Source organism: Oryza sativa, chromosome 10 (assembly GCF_034140825.1).
Source record: "Oryza sativa Japonica Group chromosome 10, ASM3414082v1".
In the NCBI taxonomy this organism is placed as follows: Eukaryota; Viridiplantae; Streptophyta; class Magnoliopsida; order Poales; family Poaceae; genus Oryza; species Oryza sativa.
Genome location: NC_089044.1, coordinates 15,154,840 through 15,182,283, shown reverse-complemented (window position 1 = coordinate 15,182,283; position 27,444 = coordinate 15,154,840). Strand labels below are relative to the sequence as shown.

The following is a 27,444-nucleotide window of genomic DNA, read 5'->3' as shown; positions in this document are numbered from 1 at the left end:
GGTGTGGCTATAAAGTTTAGGAGAGATGGATTTAGGAATTTCGATGTATGTATGTATGTTGGGGGGTGTTCCTCCGTCTTGGGGCCTAGTTTCTGGGGATCGAGGCAACGTTTTGCTGGATGCATTGGCCCTATGGCGTCTGGGTTGAATGGAAGGCCGGATGGCTTTCTTCGCTCCTCAGCCTGGCTCACTCGATGCAAGGTGGATGCAAGCGTTGCATCAGTGGGTGCACGCGCGTGGCAGGGGTCTGGCGTCCGCTCACCTCCTCCCTCTCATTTTCATCTTCCCATTCTCAACTGCTCTCCTCTTCCCTCTCTCCCTTGCCGCCGCCGCCTCCACCAAATCCCCTACGGTCACCACCACTCGTTCGGCGTCTTCTCCGATGGTGGACTGGCGGCCGACCTCGAGCTCCCTCGGCCGACCCCGGTGGAGAAGCTGCAGCCGCTATTACATCCCTTGCCATCTCCATCGCCGGCTTCCTCGCCATTGCCGGCGCCGCCTCTCTTTTCTGTCGCCACAATCGCCTTCTCCGACCGCCAGGCCACCAGATCCGGCGACCATGGTGGCGTTGAGCAGCTAGGAGCAGCTGGGAGCGCCGGTGAAGCAAGTCAACGATGAGATTGAGGGGATTTTTTTTTGTTTTCTCTTTTCTATTTTCAATTGAGAGAAGAGCGGAGGAGCGCGCGTGGCAGATCCGTATGAGAGGCCAGCGACGGAGGAGCGTGGTACTGGCCGGCCGGCGGCAGAGGAGCCGGGAACGGCTGGCAGCGATGAGGCAAGAACTCCTCTCCTCGACGACAATGAGGAGGACAAACGCTTCTATCTTTCTTTTCTTTTTTTTTCCAGCGCTTTGCAGTCAAATGGTGGGGAAATTTTGGTGACTTTTTTTTTTTGAGAACTCAACAAATTTCGCTTTGGTGCAAAGAATGCTGGCTGATTTTTAATACCAATATTATTCTTTGTATGTGAAAAATTGTTTATACCTATTGTCTAGATTTGAAATTTTTGTATGGGATATTATAGAGGTAACCTCACCCAATTAAATGAAGAGGTAACCAGACTCAAATCTATCCAACCAACCAAACAAAATATTTTCCAAACCGCATCTCTCATGCACTCAACCAAACAAAATCTCATCTCAGCCGGGCTAAACCGATGCAAACAACCAAAACAGTTGCATGTGTATCTCTTCATCTGGGCTAGACTCAACCAGGATGAAAGAGATGAGCCAGGCTAGGAAAATGCAAGCAACCAAACACACCCAATTGTTGCTGTGGTGTGGTGGATGACTCAGGCTGGGCCGTGGTTGCTCTCATGAGTCATAGCAAATGGGTTGATGGCGTCTATTCTTGATTGTGCTTTTGATGCGTTCTTCGGTAGCAATGTTTGTTCTCTAGCAATAGCCCATGGATCAATATGGATTAAGCAAACCCTTGGGCCTTCCGGTGCTAATTAAGGAGTTTTGTCATGTGTGGTTCACATTATCAATGAGATTTTGTTTTAGGACCTTGTTACAGTGCAATGAGTCTGCGTTCAGGATTTGTGGTTGGTTGGGATGACAAATTGGGGAAAATGTGTTACACCTTAGTAACAGATCTGGTTTAGGATAGCCAGATAAACGGTACATATGCCTATTGAAGTGTAATTTATGGATGTATTCCCTATATTTCCCCCCCTATTTTGACACAAATCCATAGCTTACAAAACAACCACTGTATGAAACTTCTATCAGGATCATGAGCAAGTTTGCAAGGGGTCTTATTACCTGGAAATGATCAACTTGTATTTACTTTGTAAAGGTCGTGTTACTGAAATATGAATTTGTTCTTGAATATGTTTACTCTCTAAAAGCCTAACATGTCATCGAAAATATGGCTACCAAATGCTTGCCATTTCATAATTATCCAGAAATTTCTTATATAAAAGTGTTGCTTTATTCAAAAGCACATCAACACTGATTTTCATTTGTCACCCAGCTTTGGGGATTAGGTAAATGAATCAACTTTAGTTGTGATATTGGGGTCCATGAAAGATTGGGAAAAATTAAATATATTGGACCTTTGCCGAGCAAGGTTCCGATTCTCCCTGAACTGTGGTAGTCTTAGTCATCTTTCTTGGATTTGTGCAACACATGGATTGACTGGTTATGCTGTATTGTAATGTAATGTCATGGACTCGATTTGTCCTAATCTTTTGCTAATTACACTATATGTATTATGCCTTTTTTTTTCTTTTCAGCCATGATTCCCTGTTCACTGAATTCTGAATGTAGATGGTTCACATTGTATCCAACTACCATAAATCATGAGAAATTTAGTTCAATCACACCTTCATGTCATACATAGAAACATCGATGGGCATTAAATTTTGTTTACACATTGCACTTCTAACTAATTTCTCTAGACCACATAAGCTGTGCACTCATTTTGGATTGTTTCTTTGATCTGTGTTCAAATTTCAAATGCTCACAAAAAAAAATCTCTACAATATCTCTATCATCATGTAAAAAAAACTAACATATGTAATATGTCTTGAATCCCACAATACTATACAGATGTTCAAACACAAATCTCTTTCATCAATAGTTGTTAGTTAGTATATTTTGCAGAGAGTGTGTGCTAGACAGCTACGCTTGTTGCAGCTTATGTCATGGCATCAAATCATTAGTTTTTTTTATTCATTATAGTTTCTTTGCTTTGAGTTGTTCTACTCCTATATGCTAACAATTGAAAACATGCTCCAAATTGCAAATTATGTCAGTTTCAATTACCATATGATTTGATCAACACACACCTACCGCCTCAACAACTTTCACCTGCTTTGTATTGACCTGCATGTGTTCTCATCGGAGTTCTTCGTCATCGTAGTCTTGCATTAGTCATCATGACTGACAAGTTCACTCTAACTCCATTTGGTAGTAATTTTTACTTAAAAACAGGGTGTTTAATTGTTAAGCAATGCAAGATCCATTTCTTTGTATAGGTCCAAATTAAATGCATACGACAACCAACTCCACTAGCAAGATCGGTTGCGTCATTGTTTCATAGTGGTGGGGCTGTACAAGCTACTAGTAGATCATGAAGCCTGGTTGTCTTCCTATATAAGGATTGGTTTCAGATCCTTGGGAGACTTGACCTCTGCATGGTCATGGAAGTTATGTGTATAGTGGCAGTACCTTGTGTAGTGTCTCGTGTATCAGATATTGTTTGATATCAGATTCCTATTATCAACTCAGTATGATTGCTTGCACTTAGCTTTCCTGGCCATCCTTTTCCGTAGTATCTTTGTTAGTGAGTTCATGTTTCTATCCTCACTTTCAGACAGAATCTCTGAACATTGGTTTTTCTCTCAGAAGCTAGAAGATAATTTATTTTGAGTTCGGTTCTCTACATCTTATCATAATTTACAGAGTTTTCCATTCACTTTTGCAGTTTCTAGCTATGTTTGCCACATGTATATCAAATATAGTGTCATGGGAGGAATCCATCGCTGCTCTTGGACCAGCAAAGGTATTCATAACAAACCACCTCTGGAAAATATGTTTTAGCTAGTGGTATCTGTGAATTGTTAGGATATAGGCATATAGTAGCATTTTTACATTTCACATTGGAGTTGGGTAGTGGAGTTTCATGATGTTTTAGCATGCATGTTTCTTTTCTTTGGTTGTTCCATTTTATAGTGTTATGTTTGTAATTCTGACAGCTCAGGTAAGTTCCAAAAAAGCCTAAAGCTACAAAATACATTGCAGACCTCTGATTTTAATTTAATAATCTTGAATCTGATCGTAAGAATGAAAAAGGGCAGAACATATGCTAAATAAGGCAGCTATCTCTGAAGTTCAGTGTTCTTGCTATTGAAACAGACAGCTCACTAATACTTATGGTAAATTTAGGAATTAGGATATTTTGAGTATCTATCTGGATAATAGAAACAACTTTCTTCTTTCTTCTGGTGAAAAGGCAATTCACAGGACGAAAGCTGCTTCCTGTTTATGTCTAGCAGTGAGCTTAGTTGCCCTTTACATTTGGATGATTTTCCTACTAGCATTTAGCAACCATGATTGCAGATGCTGCTAGTTGTTAATTTCAGCAGGTAAAGCTGAATAGGATTCCAATGCATAAATGGTTGAGGAATGATGCCTCCCTGCCTTGTTTGGAGGACATCATGAGTAGGTGAAGCTTGAAGTGATTCCCTTGCATTTCTTATGTCCATCTTGCTGGTCAGGCCAGCTTTTACTTCAATTCTAGGACTTGCTTGGTCAGTCACTCAGTTGGCATTAATTTCATGATTTTTGCCTCTCAAATGTTACTGGGCATACTATATTACTATCATGTGTATTCTTAATTCTGATATGAGTATAGGTATTCCGCAATGCAAACCAATATAAGCTTCTGAAAATAAAGATGTCAGATCAAAATTTTACTCCCTCCGTTCCAAAATGTAAGGGTTTCTGGGTTGGCAAATGCTAAGATTAGGTCAAAAGAAACCTTTTTAGTCATTTCAGTTGTCAATTTTTGAATTTTGAATTGCTTAGATTCCCTTTCCAAGCATGTGATTGGCAATGCTTTGGAATCATTGAAATGATGGGAATTAGTGCAGGGATCCTTGTATTGTGGTACAAGATTTGAATCCTAGAAATCCTTATATTTTGGAACGGAGGGAGTAGTACAGTTCACTTCTCTCATGTACTGATGGTGTATACTCATGTTAATGCTTTGACCAATTTCCTGAAAGAAGATTCTGCGCCATCTTAGCTCTATCTGTTTACGGAATCTTTAATCATAAGTTAGTAAACCTTTTCCAGAACTTCGTATGATAATCTGTCTACACATGTTCTATTCTAGGCACAAGTTTATAACTTCTTTATAGCAAGCAACTGTGTTATTTCTTTGCAAAATAGATGGCATTAGCCTATGCATAAGTTTATGACTTCTTTATCAACTACAAGCAATAGTATGCTTATTGCCTGCTCATTTTCAAGGTTATTTCATGCTAGACACGATAAAGTTAGTAAGTCAATGTTCTTCTATTACCAAATGCCAAGACATTTACTCATTTACTGCAGAAGTACTGCAGAACTTAACAGTGTAATTGTAAGCTCTAACAAAGCAATCGAGTGCACTCATGATAGTCAACATTTTGAGATTTGACTGTCACATTTCGTGTTTAAGTTCCTTTCATATGTTTACTAGTCCCACTAACATAAAAGATAGAAACAATCAATAGACCAATTTGATTTACTCCAATTTTGTGTGCAGATGATCTGAGAATTTTTATTAATTGTATGCATCCTACGTAAATGTAGGGTTTATTAATCTACATGCCTCCATTAGTTGCCCCCTTGTTTTTCGTCTGATCTTGACCTCCAGCTTCAAGCTCCAATATCTGTTAAGAATGCAAACAGCTAAAACTGATATAAATTGATATGTGTTGGAGATCTTACATAACCCTTAAAGTCCAATCTTCCTACTAGAGCCATATCACTATTACAACAAAAAGAACGGATGCAATGGCTGATCATGATTTTGTTTTATGATTGGTTCATGCAACTATTGTGGTTATACTAATATAGTAGATTCATTGTTAATTTATATGTGCTCTTGAGCAGTTATTACCGCCGTGCCTGGGGTGATCTTTTTCCTTGCATTGCATTTCCACTTCCATTGTTCAATTTCAATGTTCTCTCATTGGGCGATCAGCCCTATCGCCTAGGCACCAATCAGGACAATCAGGGCGATTAATCGAGGCTGATCGGTTAGTATATAGGAGTGTTCAGCAGGCCATATATGCTATATATTATGTACTAAATACTCTATAGTCTGTAGTATACGGTAAAAAGCAAGCATCATTTGGTCAAAGAAGAAGAAGCATCATTTGCTGCCCATCATCTGCCCAAAATGGAACATGGGCTGGGCTGGCAGGCCCAAAATTATATTTTTCTCAGGGAGGCAGCCCATGAACTGATCGTTTTCCACCCTGATAAGACGATTAATCGTGACTAATCGTCGATTAATCGGACGATCAGCTTTCTGATCGGCTGATCGACTTACCTGTGCCTGATCGGAGGTAGGGGAGCGATCAGGATGATTAATCACGATTAATCGGATGATCAGACAACATTGTTCAATTTTTGATATCACGGAAATAACTAAAAATAGCAGATAATCTGTATTGATCTAAAGCAAGGATCCATGATATACATGAATCTTACCATTGCAATGTGAGCAACAATATGCAATTGCATTTGATACACTAACCTGATTGACAGCGTGCTGATCTTCTATGGTACAACCTTAGATCGGTACTTGTATATCAACATTTTGATAACATGTGATGAGCTTGTTGAGGCAAAGGTAAAAGAGAAGGAGCAGGGCTGTACCTTTCTCCCCAGTACTTAGCCTGAGGTTGATGCCATATATATAGACATTGTAGAGCATTGCAACAGTAGCCAGGAATTCTCTGTACTGTCAAACTTGGCTGGCACTTGCACATGTTATTAGTTGTTTTAGTGCATTTGGTTATTTGCATTGGATACAAGACATTTTCCTAATAGGTTGTCCTGCAGTCCAACCTAATACATAGCCTTTTTTGACTGTTTCCTCCTTTCTGCCAGCAGAAGAGGCCTCCAGATCTCTGTCATAGTTTGTTTATCTTGGACGCCAACCAATAGTGTCTACTGGTCCCTACATGTTTATCCAAATTGATCTTGGATATGCTTATATAATCCTAGAGTTACTGCCTAGATGATGACACCAGATCACTATTATTTTTTCTTCAAGAGATGCTACTATTTCTTTGCTTGTCACAGTCAACTTCATTATGCATATTTATCATGATAAATGTTTTTTTCACTTTGGTACTTGAATTTGTTGCAATCTCTCTGCAAGGTTTGACATTGTCGCATTCTGTTATTGCAGGGCAATGCATTGCCATTGGTGGGTGGAATCAAGGTTGGCTATTGTAGTGAAAGGCAAACTAGAGGCCCTCTTGTTGCAAAGATGTGGTGGATCCTTAACTACACTGCGAGCCTCCCAGGCCTCACCACCATGAATTGCCCATCTATGCCCTCCCAACCCAAGCCCCAGCTCGGTAAACCCTCGTAAGAGGGGTTCCTTGTTCTGCACGTGCCCATCGACCACTCCTGCAAACCGTTCTCCTGCCAAACGCGGTTGAACTCATCGGTGTTTTTTTCCTTCATGGGATAGCACTGGTGATACCTAACTATATATATTTAGCATATAGTTTCTCACCTCATAGGACCATCCTATTTTCGCCTCCATTAACCGGCTTGGTTTTGCTGTGCCTTTTGTTTTGGATGGTGCATTGCATTGTGATTGCAAGGTTGCAGTATTTGCCGAATGAACTGTACTTGAAGTGCTAATTGATTTGCTGATCTGATCCCCATGTGACACCTCGTGCCTGCCAATTTTTGATATTGCCCTTGAGATGGGGGCACTATAGCCTCTTTCGGTGGCCATAGTGCTGTTTATAAACTGGAATTGCTGGATAAAGTGGCCTTATTATTCATCCCTTCCTAACATCATTTGGCACCATTGTGTTGTTCCATCCATTCCAGGCATTATTTTGCCTATATTTTAGAGTAATATTTGACTCAGGGTTGCACAATGGAGACATGGGGTAGTTACAGTCTCTATTATTTTCATATTCCACAGGGTTGCCCCATGGAGTTGTTACAGCCTTACAGGCTAAGTACCACTGTACTACACAATGCATCTTGTTTCCCACTAGTTGGGTTTCTCACTTTTGCCATGGATCTCGTCTCAATCTCGGCCTCCTGCCTGCGTCTGTTCTGCTTGTCTTTGCTGCAAAGGTCCATCCATACTGTCACCTGCACTGCTCTAGTAGTAATAAGATCTGATTCACTTGCTCTGCCACTGGCGAAAAGGACGGCACTGGAATTTTTGTAACCTGACACCTGACAGGATATGTGGACTCCTACGTGTTTCTTGTATGCCGTTTCACCGGCAGATTGCTCTGTTGCTTTGCATGATATACTACCTTGTGAGTTGTGACTGGTGCCTCGTCGGTTGTCACGGTGAGTTTGGCATGGTTGCTCCATCAGATGATGTCCTTAGCTGGAGAAGCACTTAAATCCGTTAGAAGTATAGTGATGATGTTGGTTTAGATCCTACTGCCCTTGCGTGTGGATCAATTTTAGCAGTAGAAAACGTAGTAAGGTTTACTGGGGGTGAAAACGGTTGTAATCGATAGCATCTCTAGAAACAAAGCTTGATCTATCTGTAATTGATCATATCTATTATTTAAACTGCTCGGTATCCATATTAATTTCCGTGATCATTTTTATCCTGTTTACATATGAAACTATATATCTATCGATAAAAATTTCACAAATACAATATAATCATAACATAATTGTATTATTATATTATAATAAATTACATGTAAACTACATACTCCCTCCATCTAAAAAAACCAATCTAGATTGTCCAGATAGGAGTGTGTCTAGATTACTTGTCATAGAATATGTCATATCATATCTTAGGTTGAGCTTTTTTTTTAACAAAAAGAAGTAACGTGTATGTAACTGTTTCTTTTTTAAAAAAAAAAAAACATTAGCAAGGGGTAGCATGTTGCTCGCATGAAGTGGTCCCTCAACTGCGTGCACTCTGATTTTTTTCCTTCCCCATCTTACCCGAATCTTAGAGTAAATCTAATGTCTCAAAATTTGACAATTTTTCTCTAGAATATTTGTCAACATATATATAGCAAAATCGAAAAAAATTGATGTCCCAAAATTTGACAAATTTTCTCCAGAATATTTGTCAACATATATATACCAAAATTGAAAAAAAAATGATGTCCTTGGTTGCACCAAGAAATTCAAATTGGGTAACAGTCTTTCTTCTTTGGGTGGGGTTAAGGCCAAGCATAGAGGAATAAGTTCACTTTACATCTTATATTGACATCGAGTTTGAATTACATCCTCAAATCGTAATACTGAAAATATTAAACCTTCATCTTTTACAACCAGGTTAAATAAGATCCTATGGTAGTATAGATGGTTGTCTTGACTGACGTGACATCCTAGTAAAACAAAACATGTGGGGTCCACATGTGGCATCCTAGTAAGGGCAGTAGCAGTGCGCCCTGTGATTTTGGCGAACTTCACATGCCACCTAGATGAAGAACCGCATTAGCCACATACTACTTTACAATGCAAGTTACCTATAGTGGGTTCCACTAGTATCTTTTTTTCACTTTTTATCTCCCTTTCTCTCTCCTTTCCTCCTTTCCCCATTGCACAGCTTCCTCCTTTCCCCATCGCGCAGAAAACGGCGGGCGAGGTGGCACTGGGGCGGCACCGGCACTAGGGCGACAACGGCGGCGGGGCGGCTAGATCCACCCTTCCTCTCCTCCCCCGAAGCAGCGGCGGCGTTGGCGGCGCGACGGTGCCAGAGAGGGGCGACTAGATCCACCCCTCCTCGGTTGAGGCTGCCCCTCTCCTCTCGCCATGCCGGCTTCTCCCATCTCCGGCGGCGGCTTCTTCCCTCCCCCCTTGCCTTACCCTCTCCTCTCTGGTGGCGGTGGATCGAGTAAGGACGAGGAAAAGCGCGGCAGCCATCTCAGGCGTCGAGTCGAGTGGAGCTGGAGGGTAGCGGGCAGCTGTGGCGGCGCTACCTCTCTCTCCGTCGGTGGCCTCTCCCCTCTCTAGCGCTGCTCCTCTCTCCCCTCTTTCCCCTGTGGTGGTGATGGTGGCATCGGGGAAGAGCGGGGAACAACGGTAGTGCCGGCGACCTGCGGAGCCGGGGGCGGCGACGAGCCCCACGACGGTGCCACTCCTGTCTCCCCTCTTTCCCCCGGTTCCTCCCCCGGATGCATAGCCCAAGCTATTCCCCTCCCTCCCCAACACTCTAACAAATCTGACGAGGAACTCGTGGCTAACTTTGGCTCTCCGGACTTCACTTTGTTACGGGAGTAGCAGATGTGGTATGGAATCCATGACGTGGAATGTTAGGATTGAATGGTACATGTATACAGTTATGCACCGTGAATGGCCTAAGTGAACATCCACGGTTCCACCTATCCCTCTCTTCCCGCATGTTGGAGTACTGAAATGGGTCACCAAATGATGATACCCCATCTGTCCACGTCTATTAGGAATGGGCCGTTCTAGGCTACATAGTACACACCTAGCACAAAGCTAAACTAAGCTAATGATGGTACACAGTAGACGTTTGCAGGCCATCCGGCCCATTACCGCCGTCCCAAAATACTTATTTTTGAGTTTTTATTACCAATTATCTTGTTTAGAAGATTATATAATTATTATTTATTTTATTTGTGACTTACTTTATTATCAATAATATTTTAAGTATGACTTTCTTTATATTTACACTAATTTTTTAAATAAAACGAATGATCGAAAATTGAAAGCAAAAAGTTAAAACGACACCTAATTTACAGAGTCAAAATGACATCTAATTTGGTACGGAGGGAGTTACAAAAATACGCTTTAAAACTTACAAAGCGTATCTTATGGCACCTCGAGGGCCCAAGGCTCAGGCGGCTCCGCGGCTATGCGCCAGCGCCACCTATGACCTATACCCGCCGATGCCACGTCATGCCTCACCGAAGCAACAAAGCCTCGCCTTTTGTCTCCTGGCTAGCCCCACACACGGCCACACCACGCGCCCCGCCTCGAAGCAACGCATTTGATTTCCGCCTCGTCTCGTCTCGTCTCGTCACGCGCCCCCGCGCCGCCGCGGAAGCCTCGGAGCAGCAGCCATGGCGACGGCGGCGACCCTCCCCTCCTCCTCCTCCTCCGCCGCCGCCGCGGTCCAGACCATATCCCGCGTCCTCTCCTTCCCCCGCCGCGGCGGCGGGGGCTTCCTCCACCTCCGCCGCCACCCCCTCGCGGCTGCGGCTGCCGCCACCCGGGGCCGGGGCCCGCTCCTCCGCCTCGGCCCGCGCCGCCCGTTCTCCGCCTCCGCCTCCGCCGGGGATAACGGGGCCGCTGCGGGCGGCGATGGGGGTGGGTGCGACTACGACTACGACCTCTTCACCATCGGCGCCGGGAGCGGCGGGATGCGGGCGTCGCGCGTCGCCGCCTCCCTCTACGGCGCCCGCGCCGCCGTCTGCGAGATGCCCTTCGCCACCGTCGCGTCCGACAGCCTCGGCGGCGTCGGCGGAACGTGAGTGAACTTCGCCACCCTTCTTCCTAGTTCAAGTCGCACACATTGTTCAGTGGTAATGTTTGTTTGGAATTCGGATGGTGTGCATGGTTTGCTTCTGATTGTTTGTTTAGGATTATGATTTAGTAGTGAGGAGAGGATTGAACAATTTCACGCACGATCCAGTGCTCTGTTATGATCAACGACCACTAGGAGTCTACTCTATGACTATAAGAACAGATTCTTATTCACCATTCCTGGAGCTCATGCTTAATTTCAGAGGCTTTTGTGGTATTCACTATAATGTTGTTCAATATATGTGTAGAGATGATGATATGAGATTTACTATTAGGGTTACATACTTACATGAATGGCTCTCCATATACGCAAGTAACAAAAAAGTTAGAGAGCTCTGTCACGATGGCTGGTTGTTATCAACCAGTTAGCCTTACGCGTTTCCAGCTTCCTTCTATATCTGTAATTTGCTTATAGCGTCTGCAGAGTGAAATGCTTAGTATCTATAATGTGCGGATAGCATCTTTCTTCCATTTCATATCCAATTGCAAAAATGTGCAAGTAAGATGTTCAGTTTTTCCATACTTCAGATGTGTGCTTCGTGGCTGTGTCCCAAAGAAACTGCTGGTGTATGCATCCAAATACTCTCATGAGTTTGAAGAGAGTCATGGCTTTGGGTGGAGGTATGGCACTGAGCCAAAGCATGACTGGAGCACTCTGATGACCAACAAGAATTTAGAGTTGCAGCGCTTGGTGGGGGTTCAGACAAACATGCTAAAGAATTCTGGGGTCACTATAATTGAAGGCCGTGGAAAGGTTGGGACAAATTTGTAAATTGGGTTAAGTTTGCATATACAGTTTTGTTGAAAGGATCAATGCAGCAATGACAGTGTTGATATACTACCTGTTCATATTATGCAGGTTGTTGATCCACATACTGTCAGTGTTGATGGAAAGCTTTATACTGCAAAAAACATACTCATTGCAGTTGGTGGTCGGCCATCCATGCCAGACATTCCAGGGATAGAGCATGTTATTGATTCAGATGCAGCATTGGACCTGCCTTCAAGACCTGAGAAGATTGCGATAGTAGGAGGAGGGTATATTGCTTTGGAGTTTGCTGGCATTTTCAATGGCTTAAAAAGTGGTGTTCATGTTTTCATCCGACAGAAGAAAGTACTGAGAGGCTTTGATGAGGAGGTGAGCAAGTATCCATTAGAACAATAATTTCGTTTTTGAACTGAAGTGTGTCAATGCGTCATGCCTTGAGTTATTTTCTCATTCCATGTGGATTTGTAGGTCAGGGATTTTGTTGCCGATCAGATGTCTTTGAGGGGTATCACATTTCATACCGAAGAGACTCCTCAAGCAGTAATGAAATCAGACGATGGCTTGCTGACTCTGACGACAAACAAAGGAAGCATAAATGGGTTCTCACATGTAATGTTTGCAACAGGACGAAAACCAAATACAAAGGTTAATATTATGCCAGTCATTTCCACTTTTCTCAACCAAGTTTGTTTTGGGGGCATACATTTATTTTCTGGATACACATCTTCATACAATCCATACCTTTGTAGAATTTGGGTCTAGAAGAGGTTGGGGTCAAAATGGACAAGCATGGTGCTATTGTGGTATGTGTATTTAAACAAGGTTCTGTGTATTCTACATAGATTCTATACATTATGATTCTATACATTATACATAATCTAACATTTTCTCAATTATTAGATGATCATTAAGTGATAACTGAAATTCTTGGTCTATATATGTTATCCTAGGTTGATGAGTTCTCTCGAACCTCAGTTGATTCTATATGGGCTGTGGGTGATGTTACTAACAGGGTGAACTTGACACCGGTTGCATTAATGGAAGGTGGGGCATTAGCAAGGACTATTTTTGGCAATGAACCTACAAAACCAGATTACAGGTATGCATGTATATGTATTTTTAGTGTGTATATACATATATATATAACATCCATATAAATTTGTATTGATCTTGAACCTTGCGATTTTGATGCTTCATGTTCCCTTATTTGTGTATACAAACTGATTGTTCTTGGTGAGCATTAACAAGAATTCAAGAAATGCTAAATTGTGTACCTTGTAAACAGTTGTCATTTTGTGCACATTATGCATTAATTATCTCTTGTGGCAGTAGTGCATAAGTTCAAACACATCCGCTGCCCCATCCCTTTCTTTCTTCACAATTCAAAATGACTAACAAATCTGATTTTTTTTTGTCAAGTTCTCTATTTAACATTATAATTCAATAGTAGAATCATGTACACTGTAATTTGGCATAACTGTTGTATTAAACTCTTTGATATGCATTTTTACAGTGCTGTGCCATCTGCGGTGTTTTCCCAACCTCCAATTGGACAAGTTGGACTCACTGAAGAGAAGGTATTGTAAACTTACAAACTTGTTAACTTGCAAAAACACACGAGAAATTTAAGTAAACTATACACTTCTGTAGGCGATCGAAAAGTATGGAGATGTTGATGTCTACACATCAAACTTCAGACCTCTCAGGGCCACTCTTTCTGGTCTACCTGATCGTGTATACATGAAGGTTATCGTGTGTGCTAATACTAACAAAGTTCTAGGAGTGCACGTGTGTGGTGAAGATGCACCCGAGATTATTCAGGTTTGTGAGTTCTTTATTTAATATTTAGCCATCATTTTGTTCATGTTTGCCTAATATATTTGTGGTGTACATTACTATGACAGGGTATTGCAATTGCTGTAAAGGCTGGGTTGATGAAGCAAAACTTTGATGCCACCATAGGTGTCCACCCAACCACTGCAGAAGAACTTGTCACAATGAGAAGCCCGACTAGGAAGGTCCGGAGAGATGCTGTGGATGAGGTTTGATGAACCCATAATTTACAGTTACATACTCCTTGATATAAATATTACATAGTGTACAGAAATACTGAAAGTATAGGCTCATCTGTAGAACTGCCTGGTTCATAAAGTTTGTTTCCTTATGTTTATTCTTGCCTTTTCAACTTCAGGCCAAAATGAAAGATGAGGCCACAAGTCAGAAGTAGATACACCTGCCCTGCATAAATGAGGTAATCATTTGGAGTAAGGGTTTTTTCTTTTTGAAATTTGGATGATAAATTTTGTGAAACAATCGCTAAATTGACGATGATTTTTTTCTGTTTATTGCACCATCTGCTTCATTAACATCTTTGGCAGTTGTGCAACTAGAATGATTATTTTCGGTTGGTCATTGTATGAGCACCTAAACAAGTCATGAATTGGATTATACATCCTGGAGACAAATGGCAAAACTGTCCAGACATATCTTTTGATATTTGCGATTTTCTTTTGAGATGTTTGTGGTCCACAATCATCATCTTCTGAAACATTACAAAGGACCACTAAAATAAATCTTTCTAAATTTCCACCAAAATTATCTGAGAATTTAGTTTGAGTTCTATTGCCATGAGCTACCTAACTATGATGTAGTTTGTGTTGCAGTCTGACCAGTCGATTTCTAACCGCGGAAACAACAGACAGATATCGGTATTTCGAGCAGTACCAGAGAAATCCAACCCACGATTGCAGCCAGTGAAGAACGGAGATGAGTTACAGCAAATGGCTAGCTATCTCGTATATTGCATGGTTTATAAGTTCATTATTATAGAAACCAGCTCAAGTTCCTTTTATTTTTTTGGCCTAACATGTTACTGAAAGAAATGCTTCAGGTCCCGGTCAAAAAAAAGAAAGAAATGCTTCAGGATGTTGATAGTATTGCCGCATGAAATTTTTTGATTAAACAACAAATTTCTTGAGTACCTTCTCCTGAACTATTGACTGGTTTATGTACATGTGATCCGTGGATCAAGCATCCATCTATTTTGCTTCCAGTTCCAGATATCCAGAGGTATATTATATAATATCACTGTGCCGTTCTGAATGTAAATCGTGACTGCAAGTTGTAACCCATTCATTCGTGGTGTGGTCCTACACACTAAGCTTTTTGTTCCTGCTTTTGATGCTACTTTACTGCTTTGTGATCTCCTGGTCGCAACAGCTTGCATTCAAGGATGTATTAGTAAGGGTATGTTTGCTGCAGCTTCTTTCAAAATCAGAAACTCATTCAAACAATCTAGCTTTTGATTTAGATTTTAAGAAGCCATAGTTGTAGAATCTAGGAAATAAACTAGAAGTCACAAGCTAAAAAACCTAGTTTTTTTTATTCTTAGAAGCTTAGCTACCAACAAGCTTAAATAGGCCTAAAACAAGGTGCGGTTTGAAGTTGGACTTATTCTGGTGACCTGGTCAGCAAAGGTGCTTAGAAGGTGCCTTGTTAAGCTGATTAAAAAGTGACGCTTTTGTTCGTGCATTGATATTTCTCCATGATTTTCTTTGTGACCTGAACACGACACCTTGCTGCACGATGCTTCCAACGGCAGATACGTACGCACACTCGTTGGGATGGGATCGTCACCTCGGTGTTTCCGTTTCATTCTGGGTCGATCTGGCGTCAACATGTGGCGTGGCGACAACAACAACAAAGTCGTCAAAACCTAGGAGCATAATAACGAGGAAATCGCTCACGGCTCCTCCAACAGCCGAACCGGTTCTAGCGAAAATTCCTATGTTTCAAATTCACTTTAATCCATTGGACTACAGCTAATTAGGAAAAAGATTAATGAGTGAGCTTTTATATTTATATCCTTACTATCCCTAAACTATCACGGTCGATCGAATTATACCCTTAAATCACAAAACTAGACATTCTTCATCTATAACTATGCAAACTGGACAAATAACCCCCCCGGCTCAATCCATGGTGGTTTTAATCCTACGTGCGCGGTAGTTTTGATCCTACGTGGCGTGCGAGAGGATCAAAACCACCGCGAATTGAACCGGGGGTTATTTGTCCGATTTATATAGTTGGGAGGTGAAGAATGTCTGGTTTGTGGTTTAGGGGTGTAATTCAATCGACCACTATAGTTCAGGAGGCCATTCATATTTTTTCCTTTAATTTAAAAGCACACGAAAAAAACTACGAAAAAATAAATCTCTAAATTAACTCTAAAATCACTTTTAAAATTTTAAATTTTGTCTACGGCTCATAAGCCAAAAGAAAGACGGTGCATAGCTAAAATCTCTTGTATTGAAGGGATAGAGGAAGTTTGAATTTTAGTTCGGAGAAAAATCGTTCTTTGGAATTTTAGTTTAAGAAAAATTGAGGGGAAATGGAGAAATGACTCCCCTGCCCCTTCTTCTCTCTCCTCCCATCACTCATCACTCGCCTCCACTCCACTCTCCATCCCTCTCTCTTCTCTCTCTCTCTCCGCCGGCGGAGGCAGAGGCACCGCCGGCATTCTCCCCCGCAAGCCCCGCCTCGCCTCCTCCCCCTCCCCGCCGCGCGCCGCCGGCGAGCTGCCCCTGAGGCACACGGCGTGTGCGGCCTCCTCCTCCTCCCCTTCTCCCCCACCCCTGCGCGGCCTCCTCGCGCGCACGGCCGGCGCAGCAAGGTCCGGAGACGCGACGCGGCCGGCCTCATTCCACTCGCCTCCATCCCCGGCTCGAATCGAACCCCCAAGGTACTCGTTCTTCTCCCGTAGCACTCTCTCCCTTCCTCCCTCCCCGCCGCTTCATGAGCCGTCGTGGCGTGGATTTGGAAATCCATCCCGACCTGGATTGACTACTTTGCCTCCAATTAACCCATTCAGTTTCTTCCGTATTTCTTAGTATAATAGTAGTTTTTTTTTTGAAAAAATGCTGAACCCCCACGCCCCACGTTAGGTCGGTTTATTTTAACAAATTTGGTGGTTTACACTTCAACGCTTGTGCTAATTTCTTGGCTTGCTAATTAATTTTCACTAATTATTACTGCGTTCTTCATATGCTAATCATTTGTAGCACTCTAAATTTAGGGGGTACCCGATTTCTTAAGGTGGACGCATGTCTTACTGTGTGCAGCATGCCATTTTTTTTTTTGTGTGTGTGTGTTTTGCAGTTGAACAATGACTGCTCAGACCAAGAAGAGGGGTGGCGGGGAGAGCGGGAACGGTGGCGCTGGCTTGGGCCTTGCTGCCTTCATCGCCAACGGCGAGGATCTGGGCCCTATCGTCCGCCACGCGTTCGAGTCCGGGAAGCCCGAGTCCCTCCTGCAAGGCCTCAGGAGCATCGTGAAAATGAAGGAGGTTGAGATTGAGGAGCTCTGTAGGGTCCACTACGAGGAGTTCATCCTTGCAGTCGATGAGCTCCGCGGCGTGTTGGTTGACGCCGATGAGCTTAAGGGTATGCTGTCCGGCGAAAACCTGCGCCTGCAAGAGGTTGCTAGCTCCCTGCTGTTGAAGCTTGATGAGCTTCTTGAGTTGTATTCAGTGAATAAGAATGTTGAGGAAGCCCTAGGGATGTTGAAGATCTGTTTGCAAGTCACCAGTCTGTGCCAGATGTGCAACAAGGACATTGCAGAAGCCAGGCTTCATTCTGCTTTGAAAAGTTTGGAGTTGATTGAGAAGGATTTTCTGCAAAATATTCCTCTAAAGCTTCTAAAAAAGGCTGTTCAGAAGCAAATACCAATTGTCAAGCTGTACATTGAGAAGAAAGTTTGCAATGAGTTTAATGAGTGGCTGGTGTATATCAGAAGGACAGCAAAGGAAATTGGTAAGGTTTCGATAAGCCAGGCATCCTTGGCTCGTCAGAAAAATGAGGGAATACATTCCCAACAGAGGGAAGCAGAGGACTGCAGCCGTATTGGGTTTGACGAGCATGCTTATGCCTTGGATTTGGATCTCATAGGTGAGGAGGAAGTACTGGAATTCGATCTTACACCAGTATACCGAGCAAACTACATTCACACATGCCTTGGTCTTGGGGAAAAATTCCGAGAATACTACTACAATAACAGGCTTATGCAACTTAATTTGGACCTGCAAATTCCCACGACACAACCGTTCATGGAGTCTCATCAGCACTTCCTTGCTCAGATAGCTGGGTTCTTTATTGTTGAGGACCGTGTCCTTCGAACTGCAGATGGGCTTCTTTCTGATAGTCAGGTTGAGACAATGTGGGGGACAGCTATTTCTAAGGTCACATCTATCTTAGAGGAACAGTTCTCTCGCATGGATGCTGCCAACCACCTCCTACTCGTAAAAGACTATGTCACTCTTCTGGGTGCAACCATGAAGAAGTATGGATACCAAACCACATCATTGCTTGAAATTCTTGAGAAGAATAGGGACAAATTCTATCAACTTCTTCTTTCTGATTGCCGGAAAAAGATAGATGGCATCTTCACTAAGGACTCATATGAGCAGATGATCATTAAGAAGGAAAATGAGTACCACATGAATGTTTCAGCATTTCAACTTGAACCCATTGGTGTAGTTCCGGATTTTCCATATGTTGCACCATTTTCCTCTTCAGTTCCAGATGCTTGCCTTATCGTGCGCTCTTTTATTGATGATTCTGTGAACTACTTGTCATATGATCCTATGATGGACGCCTATGATGTGGTGAAAAGATACCTAGACAAGCTCTTGATTGAGGTACTAAATGATGGCCTTCTGAATTTGATACATGGTGGTTGTTTGGAGATTACACAAATGGTGCAGATTGCAGGAAATATTGCCATTCTTGAGAAGTCCTGTGACATGTTCCTCTTTCATGCTGCCCAACTTTGTGGTGTTCCTAGGCGTCTTCTTGACAAGCCTCATTCCGGTTTGACTGCTAGAGCTGTGCTCAAAGCCTCTCAAAATGCAGCGTACAATGGGTTAATAGCCTTGGCCAATTCCAAGATTGACGAATTTATGTTGCTTTTGACTAGCATCAATTGGACACCAGAGGAAACTCCAGAACATGTGAATGACTACATGAATGAGGTCGTCATCTATCTTCACACGTTAGTGTCAACTGCACAGAATGTTTTTCCAAGGGAAGCCCTGTACAAGGTGGTTTGTGGGGCATTCAGCCACATCTCGGACTCGATAATGACAGTTTTTCTTAGTGATCGGGTGAAAAGGTTCAATGCTAATGCTGCCGCAGGTATTGACATTGACCTGAAAAAGTTAGAGGAATTTGCAGATGATAAATTCCACAGCACTGGGTTGTCAGAGCTGAGAAAAGAAACAACTTTCAGAGATTGCCTGGTCGAAATTAGGCAGCTCACCGATCTTCTGCTCAGCAACCAGCCAGAGAACTTCATGAACCCTGTAATCAGGGAGAAGAATTTTGGATCCTTGGATCATAAGAAGGTGTCTATCATCTGTGACAAGTTTAGAGATGCTCCGGAAAGCTTATTTGGGAGCCTTTCAGGCCGAAGTACAGTGCAAAGTGCTCGAAAGAAGTCCTTGGATGTGTTGAAGAGAAGGCTGAAGGATTTTAGCTGAGCTTAGCCATGTTGCATCAGAAAATAAGTTAGTGCTCCCTTGAAAAGACTGCTGCCAAGTGGTGGTTAGCCTTTTTAAGTTTCTTTTACCCCTTGTAACCTCCGTAGTTCGGCAACTCTATATGGAATTTATGTAGCTGTCATGGTTTGTATAGGTCAATTTTGACTGTTATTATGGGCAGCACTTGCATTCTCTCTTCAAATTATGAACTTCGATGGCACTAGTATACTAAATCACTGAGAGAATCAGGCCTAAGAATTTGATCTCCTGAATAGTTAAGTTCTCTTGTTTAAGATGTAATCCGTCTATAGCATCTATTTTGTTTTCTTACAGTGTTAAAATGTTTATCTTAAGAGCGTTAAAACCGTGAAATCTGAGAAATTTTGATTTTCCCTCAACTGTTGCCGCTATTCCAAATCATAAATATACTTAATACTTAGCACATGTCAGATCACCAGGTATAAACCACTGGCACAGATGGCAGAGACATTCATTTCATCACCAACATGATACTAACTAACTGCATTCACATGTCATGGAAGAATTTGTAGGTTTTGACATCAAGTGCGATCGCTCTGACGGCGCCGATGCATGCCAGAGCTCCGACAATGGAGAACAAGACAGCGACAGCAGAGGTGATCACCTTCACAGCATGGCGTAATCCTGGGTTTTCAGGTAACTTCCCGGCCTTCAGAAATGCCAGTGCAGGTAGCACAAAGTCCAGAGGGGTAAAGCCAACAGCTCCACAGACTGACACAAAGTCCCCAAAGAATGGCATTGCTGCAGAGATGAGGGTGATCACCACCATGTATGCAGAGGTATACACCAGCCTCCACATCCTTGCTCTGTAGCCTGCGTCTTTCGCCTGAATCCGCTGTTCAAATTGCGCGAATGTCGGCCTGCAGTATATCTTGGTGAAGATTTACAGTTACTGGATAGTCTGTCAGAGTGAAAATTGTGAAAAAAAAAAGAGGTTACTGGTGTGTTACCTGAAAGCAACCAGTGATCTGAATGACTGCAAATAGATTTGCCATCACAATTGTCCATCTTGGAAAAGTCAGGGAGGACAGGATGTAGGGCTGTACTCCTGAGCCAAATGCCCAGTACCCACTGAATGCCAGGGTCCAGTAGGACATGACGATGATCGAGTACGCCGTCGACACGCCTTTGTACATGTTCATCCTCACCGGTTCTCGCACAGAGCTCTGAATTTCAGTGAAGTTTTGGAGTTGAGTGGACACTGACAGCATGAATCTCAGCATAATATCAGATATTCACCTGAATTTCTGGCAGCATTGCATCCCCAAATGAGAATGCTATTGTGCCCAGTGCATTGAAGGCTCTGAAGATCTTTGATGCAGCGCTTCCTTGCAGACTGTAATCAACTTCCTTCCGATCAATCCGATGCCCTGCATTAGGAAATTCATTCTGTTCATTCTTCCACATCTTCAATTTCCAGAAATCTTCAGTCTGAAAAGTGAAGATATGACCAGATTTTACCATCATAAATGGTGACACCAATGGCTGTCCCTGCAAATCCAATGGTGCTAGCGGTGCAGGCAGCATTGACCCACCGGAGTGAGTGGATGTCAGGAAGCTGGGAGAGTAACAGCTCGAATGCGCCGAAGAGAATGATGAACTGTTGCAGGGTCATGGCGCCATCATCAGTGGTGTGGTAGTGCTTGTACACAGCCTTGAGGCTGCTCCCAGCTGCAATCTGGATTGCAATGTTGTTTCCAATTGATGCCACTTGCTGGAAGAACGACACATACCAGTAACCCCAGGGACCTTCAGACAAAAGCACAGATTTTTACCATCACTTGAGGTAAATTTGCAACAATTTCTGCACTGCTAAGTATATTACTGTTACAAGTAGATCATCAAAAGTAAATATTTATGGTGAAGAATCTGTAATCCCATTTACTATCGTTTGGCAACTCTTTTCCTGCTAGGCTGCTACTCAGAAATCTTCTTGTGACACAGTACAGTAAGATCAAAAGTACAATTTTGTCGTGACAAAAAAAATGGTGATGAGTACTAACCAAAGATGCTCTTTGCAAGAAGCTTGTAGCTGGTGTGCTTGTCTCCATTCCACTGCCACAGTGAGGCAACAACCAGGCTAGAACACCATGTAACTAGTGTTCCTGTGACCAAGCTACAAACACCTGTGCTCAAACAACAGTTAGCTAATTACAAATTACTCAAATCAAACAGAAGAAAAAATCATGCATGCATATGAACTGAGAAACTTTCTGTTCATGGCATTTCAGGCAACAGAGCAGGAGAAGCTCAAATATCAGAGAATCCATGGAGAGGATGAAACAGGATGAGTAAAGAAGCACCAACCAAGAGGCCAGCCAAGGGAGGCAAGAGCAAACGGGAGGGGAGCATAGGCCGCCGGCGTGGCGATCGTCGTCGCCACGTGGAACGCCGCGTGCCTCCACGTGCCTCTACCTCCCGTCTCCGCCGCCGCCTTCTCGACGTCGGCGCCACCGCCCTCCTCCTCCGGCGTGCCACCTCTCGCCGGCGACATGTGGAAGTACGGTAATGCTATTACTGGCTCACTAGCACCACCCTTTCATGGCTTTCTTGGAAAGCAAAGCTGCTTGTATATATCTTATCAGTCTATACCAACTTATACATGGGAGAAGATTCAGACTTTCAGAGTGGCACAAGAAGAAGGAAGGCACTCCGATTAGCTCATGTCATATCACATCCTGAATTGGCCAAAACGCTGTCTTGAGAGAGAAGAGAAAGGCCAGACCACACAATTTTGGAAATGGAATACTCTTAAACAAGCAAAAGCTAGAAGACTATATTCCTATGCAAACATGAGGTTAAGAGTAATAGTGTGGGAGATTTGCTCCAATCTAATAAAAAGTATCTCAAGGTACCGGTACTTCATGGTACCAAATTGTCCGTTTCCGATCGTTGGATCAGCGTGATGTATCGGGACCTTGAGGTACTTTTTGTTGGACTGTAGCAAATCTCATAGTGTGGATAAAGAAATCAACCATGTGTTACATGAAGTGGCATTTTTGTGATGGTTATTTTAAACTCAAGGCCAGCATGCATTTGGGACAAAATAGGCAAGCTTGCAATTTTAAATCTAAATAAATGCAAAGTCAGCTCGTGTGCGGGAATACAGGTTGTTCACGTTTTAGTACGAATTTGACTAGTTTTCTTATTATTATTGAAAAAATGTTCTAATTATTGGCTTTTGTTTTTTTTCCTGGAAATACAGTATTGGCAAGTGGATACTAATTTTTAATGTGAAATTAGTTGGATTCAGTTCGTCAAGAGAGTTATATATGACGAAGAGGACAGATAATCACTTAATCAGATGTGATGCAAATTGTACTTCAAAAATGCAATTTCAGTCAACTCTATGGAACAATTAAATAAACATAACATCCCCGCAAAAAAAAAAAAACAAAGAGAAGGAAACAGCGTTGAAATAAGAGAAGATAATAAAATGGAGGATGGATACAGTGCTGGAAAGAAAATATTTGGAGATGTTTTTTTTCCTACTACTTTATACAGTATCCTACTCTCTCCATGCCCATATAATTATCATCAACATTGGTCATATGTAAACTTTGGCCATTCTTATTTTTGCAACACATTTGTATATATATGAAAACATAAGATATTATCCAAGCATGTTGCATGCTAAACATGACCATACCACAATTTTCGTTCAACAAAAAAAAAACTTGTTAATTATCAAAGTTGCAACGATATTGGTCAACAGTGACTAGTACTATCTCCATATTTTAATGTATGACGCCGTTGACTTTTTATCCAACGTTTGACCATTCGTCTTATTTAAAAAATTTATGTAACTATCATTTATTTCGTTGTGACTTGATTCGTCATCAAATATTCTTTAAGCTGGACATAAATATTTTCATATTTACATAAAACTTTTGAATAAAACAAACAGTCAAACGTTGATCGAAAAGTCAACGGCGTCAGGGAGTAGTAAATAGGAACGGAGGGAGTAATTGTTGAAATTTCTGAGATATGCAGTCCAAAAGCTCGGGAGTTGAGACTAAATGGTCTGCAACAATATGCAAGATAAGGACGTAATTACTTCAAGCCGTGAAATTCAGATTTGGATCTTGACTTTTGGGCAACAATACAGAAAGGAATAAAAGCTCAAGTGGACTAGGTTCAATCTAAAATAGTAGTTTGCTAGTGGCGGATGACGAATTCCTGTGGAAATAACCGGCCACTCATATATGCCTGGGAAAATAGCACAAGAAAATCCCATTTGCAATTCTCTCATCAGGCATCACACAATCAGCAGGAATGGAAAAAGAAATTTAAACGTATGGAGAAAATTAATTGGATGAGGCAGAAAACCTTGCATTTCTGAAGCAAGGAGACATTGATTAATTTGATATGAACACTGTATATATTCTACTAGTTAAACTCCTCTTTTGCAAGAACCGCAAGCATCAGTTACATCTACAGTTACAAACTTGCTCCTAACAGCAATCACATCGATATAGAGGAGATGCCTTTGTCTGTTTCAGTAATTTACTGAAGCAGTGACAGAATTACAGCAACAGGGGGCCAGCCTGGTCAATGAAAACTTGAAGATTAGTACAAGGAATGGAAGTTTTTTTTGTCAGTGCATGCTCCTTTTCCTCATTTCAGATGATCTTTCACCGACATCGATTTCTAGACCTCTTCAATGCTGCTCTAACAAGAAGCACCATGAAGGTCTGTAGCACTACATGAGAAGAGCTGCAAGAAAAGGTTAGGCCAAAGTTGTCAATGATTTATGGTTAAGCAGAGCATTCATGGACAACATTTGCAATCCTATAATTAAATTATATAAAGAAATTGAATATCAAAGAAATGACAAGAGGGATTAATGTACTGAGAATAACGCAAACATAGCTAAAACCTGATGGTATTCAGCAATGGAGCAGAAAGAACCTAATCCAGATCCATCTTTTGACATACAGATGGGCCAGAATTATTAGTGTCACTTATCAGTGTATGAAAACACTTGCATTAATTTTGCATCAATTATGAATGTGCATTTCCTTGGTAGCTCCTACCATGGATATATTTCTAGAATCTTCTTTATATAGGCTTCTGTTTTATCAGGTTACATGTTTTTGGTAAATCAATTACTACCTCATAAAATGATAAAATCCTTCCGTTTTTTTTTCAAAATGTTAAGGAAACTTTAAAATAATAGCTCACTGCTATGAAATGGTAGCTAGAATAATTATTACCTCATGACCAGAAGGTGTGAAATCAGGGGGGAAAATTATCTCTGAGTTGCAATTCTTCTCAACTCTAGTAAATGGCTGGCTATCGCCTGTACACACTGCAGTCCATCAGGGCTACACCTTAGGGAGTTTAACACATGCTTAAGAAACTCCTGATCAGCTTCAAGTGCCTGCAATCTCGTATGCAACAGTGAGACTTCATCCTTAAGATTTGCATCACTCGTTTTCCCATCCTCTGGATGAGAACAAGAACAGTTATCCTTATGGTTCTGAACAGATTTGTTTCCATCATCTTGCTGATCAGAAGTTGATTCACCATGCGTTGGTGAGCTCCCAAAATCAGCCCCTCCTATCAATCCCTCTTGATTAATTTTGGCATCGTCAGAAGCAAGTCTGTTTGTGGAGACGCAGAGCTTATCCTCCAATCTGCTTATCGATTCCAAAATATACGCCATTTCGTCTTCGAAACCCGACATGGTGTTCTTCGTGTAGCCCAAGTCATTCAAGACCTCAAACGGCATGTCTGTTTCATTCATTATGCCAGCGATATCATGTTTCCCGCCATTGAATTGTTCATTCTGGACTAGCCTCCTGAAGTTCTCAAGCTCAGCATCCATGTCAAGTAATTCTTTCTCCCTCTCCGTAAGCAAGTCGTGAAGATTCTGAATCGCTTCGTGGTCATGATCGGCCTGCTCTTCCATCATCCTCAGGTATTGCAGTGCCTCCATCTGCATTGCAGCCTTTTCCTCATGCAACTTATTGATCATGGCCATTGCTTGGCTAGCCGCGATCGCCGAAGCGCTACGTTCTTCCTCAAGCTCTTTGTAGAGAGCACTCATCGACTTCTTGTTGAGCTCAAGAAGCCGCTTCAGGTTCTCAGGAGAGCTCTCTCCCTCAACTTCATCAGCGAGGTTCGCATCCGATGGTTCTATCACAGAATAGTTCCTCTCGAGGGATGGCCTCCTGCCATTGGCATTGCTTTCATCGGTTTGCGCATTGATTCCGGGGCTAGGAGCTCCATCACTCCAAGAACTGTCAATGCCCCTTACAGTAGACATCTGTGAAAGGAATGCCTTCACTTCTTGCTGAGTGGTTGAATTGCTGTCCTTGGCAGAGATTATTTGTGATGGCCGAGGTGATGAAAGATTGGCCCTACTTATGAAACCGTTCTTTACGCTGCTGTTGCGATCGACGAAAACGCGCATAGGCACAGTAGATCCACTGGGTGCTAGCTTTGCAGTCCCAGCATTTCCAGAAGCGCCATTGTTCTTTGTGGATTGTTCATATGTTCGTGGTGAACTATCAGATTCATTCACCTCCTCAATACCCACCACAAAGGCTACAAAAAAAAAACACAATGGATTCACTCGGTGAACCTCTAAAAAGGATTCAGTTATAAGAGAATCTGAAGTACAGTAGTTCAGACAAGTGAACTTACCCTTATCTTTTGAATGATCTGCAGGGATTTGTTCCCGGTTGATCTCCCCAGAAACACTGGCAGTCTCAGAAATCCTATGCGCATTGCGCGCCTTGGTGAATGGCTCCGAACAGCAAGAACACAGCTGCCTGGATTTCGATCTCCTTGTGTCAACCACATCATTCGTTGCTACAGTGCATCTTTTGCAGAGATCATCACATTGTGCAAGATTGTTGTGGCTACTGCAGTATGCCAGAGATGATATCTCCGACCTATGCGCGGCGCAGACCAAATCCGAAGAGAACCATGGCTTCCCATGAAGGGCATGATCCATCCTTGTGCACAGGATGCATGGCATCTTGAGCTTGTGGATGCGCGCCAACCTCGTCGCCAGGTAGGATGCTCCTGCGGCCACATGGAGCAGGATGATCAAGCAAAGCTCGCTGCAAGCATAAGACAGCATGGACCAGAATCTCCTCCAGAAGTCCTGGGATCTCGCATGGTTTTTCGCAGCCATGGATGATCAATGTGCATCAAAAAAATCACATGAAAGGTTCCTCAATGCAGCTTCAAGGCAACCAAAATCACACTGCTGAATCTTGGTTTGATGATATGGGAGCAAATGTTGAATCTTGATTTGGTGCCAATGCAGATTGCAGCACCAAGAAAAGGTGATCTTCACAGGAAGCTGTTTGCTCAGAAGGTAAATGGATGGAGCGTTGGTGCTGCCAATGCCCACCTTTCTTGCAGAAAGACACCAATATCTGATTGTTCAGACAAAAAAAGGAGGAAAATATGAGCAAGGATCCAAAATTTTCACCAGTTATAACAGGGGAAAAACTCCTGAATAATCTTGAGAAGAAATTACTTGCAGCGCAATTGATTACATGTAACATCACAGCATTTTCACATTCATACAAAGATTGTTCCAATGATTTTTCAAGGAATTTTAAGAAATACATAACAGGGTGATTGAACATACCGATGCTGAATTTTTCTTTAGACCGAAAAGGCGTACAGATTTGTGTGGAAAATCTGAAGAAAGATTGGGGGAAAATGTGGTTCTTGGCAGGAAAGAGGAGGCAAAAGGGGTTCCTTCTCTCTCTCTCCCTCTCTACGCAGGGACGAAGAGAGGAGAGAGAAAGGAGGAACAGAATGGCTGCCTTGCTCTCCTCTAAACCCGGCATTTTCCCCTTGTAATGTCTGAAGTCTGAATGTCAGGCGAGAGATTCAAGCATGGCC

General features: G+C 42.4%; 4 protein-coding genes and 2 long non-coding RNA genes across 7 annotated transcripts; 3 read left to right on the top strand and 3 right to left on the bottom strand.

Annotated features, from left to right (window-relative positions):
* Window positions 1–288: 288 nt before the first annotated feature.
* Window positions 289–7,404, top strand: LOC4348624 (uncharacterized). Its single transcript, XR_010736964.1, has 3 exons — window positions 289–775; window positions 3,432–3,509; window positions 6,918–7,404. It is a non-coding gene; the product is annotated as an uncharacterized lncRNA (long non-coding RNA).
* LOC136353627 (uncharacterized) lies at window positions 5,048–6,392 on the bottom strand. Its single transcript, XR_010736965.1, has 2 exons — window positions 6,258–6,392; window positions 5,048–5,385 (listed from the first exon to the last, which is right to left on the bottom strand). It is a non-coding gene; the product is annotated as an uncharacterized lncRNA (long non-coding RNA).
* Window positions 7,405–10,653: 3,249 nt separating the features above from the next.
* Window positions 10,654–15,107, top strand: LOC4348623 (glutathione reductase, chloroplastic). Of its 2 annotated transcripts, none has more exons than XM_015757646.3 (11): window positions 10,654–11,174; window positions 11,759–11,984; window positions 12,090–12,368; window positions 12,468–12,644; window positions 12,749–12,802; window positions 12,950–13,098; window positions 13,513–13,576; window positions 13,650–13,820; window positions 13,904–14,041; window positions 14,191–14,250; window positions 14,663–15,107. In XM_015757646.3, exons 1-10 carry the CDS (start codon window positions 10,768–10,770, stop codon window positions 14,224–14,226), a joined length of 1,701 nt encoding a protein of 566 aa, XP_015613132.1. In that variant the 5' UTR covers window positions 10,654–10,767; the 3' UTR covers window positions 14,227–14,250; window positions 14,663–15,107. The 2 variants fall into 2 exon arrangements, with proteins under 2 accessions (XP_015613132.1, XP_015613133.1); XM_015757647.3 differs by having other exon boundaries at window positions 14,651–15,057.
* A 1,337-nt stretch (window positions 15,108–16,444) lies between these two features.
* LOC4348622 (exocyst complex component SEC15A) lies at window positions 16,445–19,801 on the top strand. Its single transcript, XM_015759146.3, has 2 exons — window positions 16,445–16,740; window positions 17,157–19,801. The coding sequence occupies exon 2, from the start codon at window positions 17,164–17,166 to the stop codon at window positions 19,531–19,533; it is 2,370 nt and encodes a 789-aa protein (XP_015614632.1). The 5' UTR covers window positions 16,445–16,740; window positions 17,157–17,163; the 3' UTR covers window positions 19,534–19,801.
* LOC4348621 (GABA transporter 1) lies at window positions 19,482–22,308 on the bottom strand. The gene is made up of 6 exons (XM_015759147.3): window positions 21,880–22,308; window positions 21,576–21,698; window positions 21,034–21,321; window positions 20,812–20,942; window positions 20,523–20,738; window positions 19,482–20,443 (listed from the first exon to the last, which is right to left on the bottom strand). Exons 1-6 carry the CDS (start codon window positions 22,064–22,066, stop codon window positions 20,060–20,062), a joined length of 1,329 nt encoding a protein of 442 aa, XP_015614633.1. The 5' UTR covers window positions 22,067–22,308; the 3' UTR covers window positions 19,482–20,059.
* Window positions 22,309–23,888: 1,580 nt separating this feature from the next.
* LOC4348620 (probable myosin-binding protein 5) lies at window positions 23,889–27,382 on the bottom strand. The gene is made up of 4 exons (XM_015759144.3): window positions 27,185–27,382; window positions 26,224–26,966; window positions 24,789–26,124; window positions 23,889–24,288 (listed from the first exon to the last, which is right to left on the bottom strand). Exons 2-3 carry the CDS (start codon window positions 26,717–26,719, stop codon window positions 24,824–24,826), a joined length of 1,797 nt encoding a protein of 598 aa, XP_015614630.1. The 5' UTR covers window positions 26,720–26,966; window positions 27,185–27,382; the 3' UTR covers window positions 23,889–24,288; window positions 24,789–24,823.
* Between the last annotated feature and the right edge of the window lie 62 nt (window positions 27,383–27,444).

Bases quoted from the DNA above. Each gene is read 5' to 3' on its own strand.
- LOC4348623 (XM_015757646.3), top strand. From the start codon at position 10,768: ATGGCGACGGCGGCGACCCTCCCCTCCTCCTCCTCCTCCGCCGCCGCC. The intron at 11,985-12,089 runs GTTGGGACAAAT...CATATTATGCAG, and splicing joins TAATTGAAGGCCGTGGAAAG to GTTGTTGATCCACATACTGT. The intron at 13,577-13,649 runs GTATTGTAAACT...ACACTTCTGTAG, and splicing joins TTGGACTCACTGAAGAGAAG to GCGATCGAAAAGTATGGAGA.
- LOC4348622 (XM_015759146.3), top strand. From the start codon at position 17,164: ATGACTGCTCAGACCAAGAAGAGGGGTGGCGGGGAGAGCGGGAACGGT.
- LOC4348621 (XM_015759147.3), bottom strand. From the start codon at position 22,066: ATGTCGCCGGCGAGAGGTGGCACGCCGGAGGAGGAGGGCGGTGGCGCC. The intron at 21,322-21,575 runs GTTAGTACTCAT...TTTTGTCTGAAG, and splicing joins TCTTGCAAAGAGCATCTTTG to GTCCCTGGGGTTACTGGTAT. The intron at 20,444-20,522 runs GTAACACACCAG...ATCTTCACCAAG, and splicing joins AGATCACTGGTTGCTTTCAG to ATATACTGCAGGCCGACATT.
- LOC4348620 (XM_015759144.3), bottom strand. From the start codon at position 26,719: ATGGCTGCGAAAAACCATGCGAGATCCCAGGACTTCTGGAGGAGATTC. The intron at 26,125-26,223 runs GTAAGTTCACTT...TTTTTTTTGTAG, and splicing joins AGATCATTCAAAAGATAAGG to CCTTTGTGGTGGGTATTGAG.